The sequence below is a fragment of the Gekko japonicus genome, unplaced genomic scaffold, assembly GCF_001447785.1.
Source record: "Gekko japonicus isolate JY-2015 unplaced genomic scaffold, Gekko_japonicus_V1.1 scaffold2764, whole genome shotgun sequence".
NCBI lineage: Eukaryota > Metazoa > Chordata > Lepidosauria > Squamata > Gekkonidae > Gekko > Gekko japonicus.
The window spans coordinates 188,779-195,946 of record NW_015164743.1 but is presented as its reverse complement, the minus strand read 5'-3'; the positions used below and the strand labels follow the sequence as shown (position 1 = coordinate 195,946).

Below are 7,168 nucleotides of genomic sequence, written 5' to 3'. Positions count from 1 at the left end.
CCCAGGCAGGCAGGGGTGGGGAGAGGCAGGGAGGAAGCAACTTACCCTCCCTCTTCTCCTGCCTCCTCCTGGCTGAATGAGGGCCGGAAGCAGGGGGCGGGGCTTCGTCATGTGCCCCGCCCCCATACCTCACCCGGGGGAACTGCGATCCCCCGCGATCCCCCCCCCGAAATGACCTCTGCTTGTAATAAACAGAGAATACCACCTATTTTGCATTCCCAGATTTCCATTTTGAAGCAACTGAACTTTTAGCAGTTATCTGCCTATTTTCCCTTAGCCGGTCAAAGGGGATCCCTTGCTGAAGTGTTAACAGGACCACAAAAGGACCACCTCCGAACTTAGCAGGATCACACATCTCGTATCCCAGTTCTTAAGGGAACAATTTTTTCACCCAGTAAATTTTAATTGGGGGGGACAGGGAGGGGTCCTGCCACCAGTACATGAAGCTGGCAACCCCTTCCCAAAGCAAATTCTATTCTCCCCACCCCCCGCCGCCGCACCCGGCTCCATTTCCCACCCTGGCTCATCTTCACCATTTGTACATCCTGCTCCGTTATGCATTCTGCTTACTATAAAATGTGTGTAAAAAAGATGCTAAGGTAGCAAAAGCTAATTCACTAAAGGACAAAAATATGCATATAAACAATAATACATATATTACCAAAAAGTACAAGTTCATACAATATTGTACAAATAAGGATGTTGACAGGATTTTTTGTGTGTTTTCCTGCTGCAATTACAGAGTCAATTTGAGTATGAAATCCCATTAAATCTTCCTGACCTCACAGCCGAGGGTAGGATTTTTATATCTGGAAGAAAGACAGTGTTGGAATTCAGCCCAACGGCTGCAAACAGTGTGAGGGGGGAAATCCCTCACGGCGCCAGCACTGCCTCACGAGAGGGCTCGATGTTTGCCAACACAACCCGTGCCACCATGGGGCCAGTGCCTCACCCGCCACTCTGCCCATCCCCATCCCTGTGGGTTACCAGCTAGTGTTTCCGGATCAGGATGTCCCAGCTGTCCTTCCAGCGCAGGTTCTGGAGCTCAGCTTTGGAAAGAGGAGGCTCGCCGTAGGTGAGTGGTTGGAACGTGTGGTAGGTCAGGTAGACGGAGGAGAACCAGGCCACCACAAAAGCACTGTGCATACTCTTGGAGAGCTTTGATCTAAAAGAGCGAGGGACACAGATCCTGTGTGACAAAGCCACCGACAGCTCCACCCTGAAGGTGAGTTCCACCGTCTCTTCCCTGCGGAACTCACTGCCACAGGAAGTGGCGGCGGCTACAAACATAGACAGCTTCGAGAGGGGATTGGGTAAACATATGGAGCAGAGGCCCATCAGTGGCTATTAGCCGCAAGATATGGATGGAACCCTATGTCTGGGGCAGTGAGGCTCTTGGTGCTTATTCTTGGTGCTTAGGGGGGGCCACAGTGGGAGGGCTTCTGGAGTTCTGGCCCCGCTGGTGGACCTCCTGATGGCACCTGGGTTTTTTTTTGCCACTGTGAGACACACAGAGTGTTGGACTGGATGGGCATTGGCCTGATCCCGCGTGGCTTCCCTTATGTTCTTACCCCTTTCCGGATCAGGATGTCCCAGCTGTCCTTCCAGCGCAGGTTCTGGAGCTCAGCTTTGGAAAGAGGAGGCTCGCCGTAGGTGAGTGGTTGGAACGTGTGGTAGGTCAGGTAGACGGAAGAGAACCAGGCCACCACAAAAGCACTGTGCATACTCTTGGAGAGCTTTGATCTAAAAGAGCGAGGGACACAGATCCTGTGTGACAAAGCCACCGACAGCTCCACCCTGAAGGTGAGTTCCACCATCTCTTCCCTGAGGAATTCACTGCCACAGGAAGTGGCGGCGAGCTGATGTGATAAGAGTGAAAAATTTGGGAAACTCCGTTTTATGATTTTATAATTAACTTAGATTCTTAGTTGATTGTGTCATTTTCTGTCTCTGATTTTAATGTTGTATATGCCATTAAAGGTTTATTGATCGATTGATTGATTGATTGAAGTGGCGGCGGCTACAAGCACAGACAGCTTCAAGAGGGGATTGGGTAAACATATGGAGCAGAGGCCCATCAGTGGCTATTAGCCGCAAGATATGGATGGAACACTCTGTCTGGGGCAGTGAGGCTCTTGGTCCTTATTCTTGGTGCTTGGGGGGCCACAGTGGGAGGGCTTCTGGAGTTCTGGCCCCGCTGGTGGACCTCCTGATGGCACCTGGGTTTTTTTTTGCCACTGTGAGACACACAGAGTGTTGGACTGGATGGGCATTGGCCTGATCCCGCGTGGCTTCCCTTATGTTCTTACCCCTTCCCCGCACAATTCTATCCCAGAATTTCCAGTTCAACATCCCTCCCGTTAAACCAAGGGGTTCATCTAAACAAACTGTGCATGAAGAAATGTTGGGTTTCCGCTGATGCGGTCTCAGTTCGGGGTCACGTTCACCTAAGTTAAGTGAGAACCAAATTCCGTCTGCTGCTTCCTGTGGCGTACGGGTCAACAGGGCAGGGGTGGTGTGGATTCTGATGACGCTCTTAACTTCAGTGAACTGGAGCCGACAGGATTGGGAAGGTCACCACAACAAGGATTTTTTGGGGGGTGGGTGGAGTTGCTGCATGTCCTGAACACGCTGCCTCTTTCTCGAATCCTTACAAGAGCACTCAGTCACTTGTGAGGAGCGGCTCCCATATTGCAGCCTGGGTTTCAAAAGGGTGGAAGCATCTTGACTAATGCCAACAAAATAAACGAAATTAAAAGGCTCCCAAAGTCTCAAAGTACTCTAGCCACGGAGGAGGCTGTTCGGTGTGTCTCTGCATGGGTTGGTGCTCTCACCTTGCCTCTTTTTTGAGGGGGGCATGATTTCCCCACATTGTTGCCTCAGTCATGATTGGGTCATTTGACCACTTCTGATGCAGCGGGATTACATGCCCTCAAGTGAGGCTACCTGTTGTGTCTCTGCATGAGAACGCCTAACCGCTCCATTCACGCCTCCTCCCGGGGGCGGGTAGTCCTGTTCCCTCTCTGCAACTAGGCGATTCAATCGCACCTTATCACATGTTGATCCCACCCTTCTTCCACCCAGTTCAATGTCACAGAAGAATCACTCCCTCTCATATGAGACTTCTGGTTACACCAGAGAGCCAGTTTGGTGTAGTGTTTCCCCACATTGTTGCCTCAGTCATGATTGGGTCATTTGACCACTTCTGATGCAGCGGGATTACATGCCCTCAAATGAGGCTACCTGTTGTGTCTCTGCATGAGAACGCCTAACCGCTCCATTCACGCCTCCTCCCGGGGGCGGGTAGTCCTGTTCCCTCTCTGCAACTAGGCGATTCAATCGCACCTTATCACATGTTGATCCCACCCTTCTTCCACCCAGTTCAATGTCACAGAAGAAATCACTCCCTCTCAGATGAGACTTCTGGTTACACCTCTGCAGGAGCTCCAGGCCCGACGGCTTCCAAATCAGCTGGCAAGCCCCGGTTGGTGACTCTTGCAGAAGCACCAAGGATGGACTATCCCGACTCTAATGCATTTCAGAAGCAAACCTTAAATTACGCAAGAGAGGCGTAATTTATCAGGTTCCATGTGTCTGGGGTGCTCTGGTCTCCGGCCACTTAGAAAGTTTTGAATCCAGGACGCTCCAGCTTGTATCTCGCATACTTCACGATAACAAGCTCCAGCCCTCTTGCTGAACCCTGGCACAGGTCCACCGCCTCCTGGGCTAACCAGGCATGCCACAAGCCGAGAGCAAACCCAAGGAATACCTGCAAAGGTGATCACTCATGTGCTGCAGGACGACGGGGACAAGGAGTATCTGGAAGGTGACAGCCGGCAGGTAGTGGTAGGAGGAGCGCTTTCTCCATCAGGAAGAAGGGGAGGTAGTTCGCTGCCCAGCCCCCCACGCAGAGCCCTCCTGCCGAGACCCACTGCCACCAGGCATCTGCCAAGACAGAAGGGAGGGGAGGGAGGTAGCACGGTTTCTTCCGCGAGAGAAAGGGGAAGTGGAATTGGAGAGCGGAAAGCCTGCAGCATACTGGATCTCCCAAAAGCGACCGAAAAATCGGGAAAGACCTGGGTTCAAATCCTGGGGTGATCTTGGGCCCTTAAACTACCTCACGGGGCTGTTGTGAGGATGCAGTCCCCTGATCACCTTCGGAGAAAGGAAGAGGTAAAAACAGAAGATGCAGGAAAAGTGCACTGTACGTGTAACTCTGGACCAGCACGAATCCAGCAAATAGCGCAGCCACTGTCCCCGGTCGCCGCCAGGGACGTCGCCAGAGGAAGTCTCCGGATCTCTTGGCCAATGCTCCCTCTAAGCTGTAGAGTCTTGTGAGCAAAAATTCTACTTTGTGAGCTACGGGCATTAAAGTTGTGAGCGAGCAGTTTGGCTACTGCATCAACTAGTTCGTTCTGGAGCCATCCTTCCTGAGCTAAGACAAAAATGTGTCAGCCGGAGGCTGAAAAACCATGAGCAAGCTCACACTAACTCAGCTTAGAGGGAACACTGCTCTTGGCTGTTCTAAAGGATGGGGAAGAAGGGAAGAGAGAGGAGAGATACCCGAAAGGACAGACCTTCAGGGATGTCGTGGATATGCCGCCGCCGCCGCAGCAGGTACCAGAAGAACAAGGCCACATACGCAAGAGTTGCTATGTTGGCCGACATCCAGGTGACGACGTTTCCAAGCAGGTGGATCTGGGCCTGGGGGGGGGGGGAATCACAGTTCGAAACAGGCAACAATATAAATCCAGAGCAACTTCTAAAAGGCTGAAATCTTGTGGACGTCGATTACCATTTTAGCTTGTCTTTCCTCCAAGGAGCTTTGGCAAGCGTGCGTGGTTCTCTCTGCCCCTTGAATGCTTCCCAACAACCCTGCACAGCAGCTTCAGTGGGCAGAGTGTGACTGGCTTCACAGCAGAGTGAGGATTTCAAACTGGACATCCCTACCTCTAGTCCAACGCTCTAACCACTGCACGACGCCACCACTCTGCTTTGTATTCTTGCCGTAATATGCAGAAACAACCCAACAGGGCCAATTCACACAATACGTTTCACACAGTGGCATCACTGTACGAGCCTTATCTGCACTGTGAGTACCAGGCAAGGTAGCAGCTTTTTCAGTCCTGACCTCTGGACCATCCAACACACAACAATAAGAGTCTGCATCCTTGCACAGGGTCCATGCTAATCTTCTCTGGTATAAGCATTATATTCTTACTTAAACAGGACAAGACACATAACCAAAAAGAAGAAGACATGAAAAGACTAAAGTTCATTATTGTTGTTGCAAAACAATATTTGCTTAGTATGAGGTAGAAGCTATATGTAACAGAAAAGAGGCAATAAGTGATACGTAAGCACAATGTACCGTATTTTCCTGCGTATAAGACTACTTTTTAACCCAGGGAAATCGTCTCAGAAGTGGGGGGTCGTCTTATACGCCGGTACGCCAGAAGCATCAGCACAGCTCTATATTTTAACTGGAAAACTCTATATTTTAACTGGAAAAGTTGGGGGTCGTCTTATACGCCCAGTCGTCTTATACGCCGGAAAATACGGTACCTCCATTTTTATGTTTTTTATGTTTAGGTAAAGGTAAAGGTTCCCTTGCTCGAAAGCCAGTCGAATCCGACTCTAGGGTTGTGGTGCTCATCTCCGTTTCAAAGCCGAAGAGCCAGCGCTGTCCGAAGACGTTTCCGTGGTCATGTGGCCGGCATGACTAAACACCAAGGCGCACGGAACGCTGTTTACCTTCCCACCGAAGTGGTACCTATTTATCTACTTGCAATTTCTTGCTTTCAAACTGTTAAGTTGGCAGGAGCTGGAACTAGAGACGGGAGCTCACTCCGTCATGCGGCACACTCGGGTCTCGAACTGCTGAACTACTGACCTTCCACAGCCTGCCGCTCAGCGTCTTAACCGCTTGAGCCACCGCAGCTTTATCACTTTATGTTGAGAAGGTGATATATGTGTGTATGTATGTATGTTCTTGTTAGTGTTGTTATAAAAAATAAAAAACTTTAAAAAAAAAGAGTCTGCATCCATCCTAGCTAGATTAGATCCCATCCCTTTCTCTCATCCTTATACTATCTAGAATGGAGTTCCCTAAATAAAGGACTCTCTATTAGCTTTGCACCCGGGAAAGCCACATTTGGACCAAGAACAGAAGGACCCTGCAGCCTGTGTAATATGGAAGTTCGCAACCGTTCTTTTGTTTGGCATGACTTGTTTTGCTTGTTCCAGAGATGGGCACCCACCCACCTCCTGCCACTGGAGGTCTTATTCAACCACCTTTGTGGCTCCTGGGAATTCACCTGAGAACATTTCTGTGTGGTTTGGTTTGGAGAACAAGTGCACCTAAAGCTTTGATTCAGGAAAACTGCCAGATCCTAAGAATGGCTTTTAGGCAACCGGGCTGGGAAAGTTTACAAAAGAGAGTTAGCAATAACTCAGACAAGCCTGGGCGAGCAAACAAGCTGGTGGAAATTCGGGTACATGAGCAAACTTTTACAGACTGATTTGCAAGACTGCACAGTCTTCTTTCTGGATCCATCTAGAATTTCAGGTTAGCCCCTTTGCCTTACATTTAACAAGCTGGGTCGGCTTATTCTATGCATGTACAGTTCTGAAACGGGGCAAATAATGCCCCCCCCAGCCATTTCAGCTCAGGAAGATGGCACACGGGAGGCAGAAGCCTCCCCCCACGCTGTAGTCCCAAACAGAATTAAGCCCCTTTGGCTCTTTATAAAAGGCCGTTCCCTGCAAACTCTTACGTGACTGTGGGAACCAATGCTCCCTCTAAGCTGTGGAGTCTTGTGAGCAAAAATTCTGCTTTGTGAGCTCCTGGCATTAAAGTTCTGCGCAGGTGGTTTGGCTGCTGCATAAATCAGTTTGCTCTGGAGCCATCCTTCCTGAGCGAAGACAACAATGTGTGAGCTAGAGGCTAAAAAACTGTGAGCTAGCTCACACTAACTCAGCTTAGAGTAGGGCTGCCAAGTCTCGTTTAATCGCGGCAGGGGATCGTCATCCTTTACAGGAGCTCTGCCATGGGGGACGGCAACAGGCGTTGCACCGCCGTCGCCAGGATGTGACGCTACACGTCGCTCTGGCAACGGGACTCCAAACAGCCCCATTGCCAGAGCGACACGTAGCGTCACATCCTGGC

The 7,168-nt window shown here is 50.3% G+C and overlaps 1 protein-coding gene across 1 annotated transcript in view; it reads right to left on the bottom strand.

The window, feature by feature from the left end:
• Positions 1-7,168, bottom strand: part of POMT1 (protein-O-mannosyltransferase 1) — a 50,317-nt gene that overhangs the window by 2,380 nt on the left and 40,769 nt on the right. The window contains 4 exon segments of the mRNA XM_015409629.1: positions 988-1,165; positions 3,770-3,850; positions 3,852-3,945; positions 4,578-4,704. Coding sequence (XP_015265115.1) covers positions 991-1,165; positions 3,770-3,850; positions 3,852-3,945; positions 4,578-4,704 — 477 coding nt within the window. The 3' untranslated portion in view covers positions 988-990.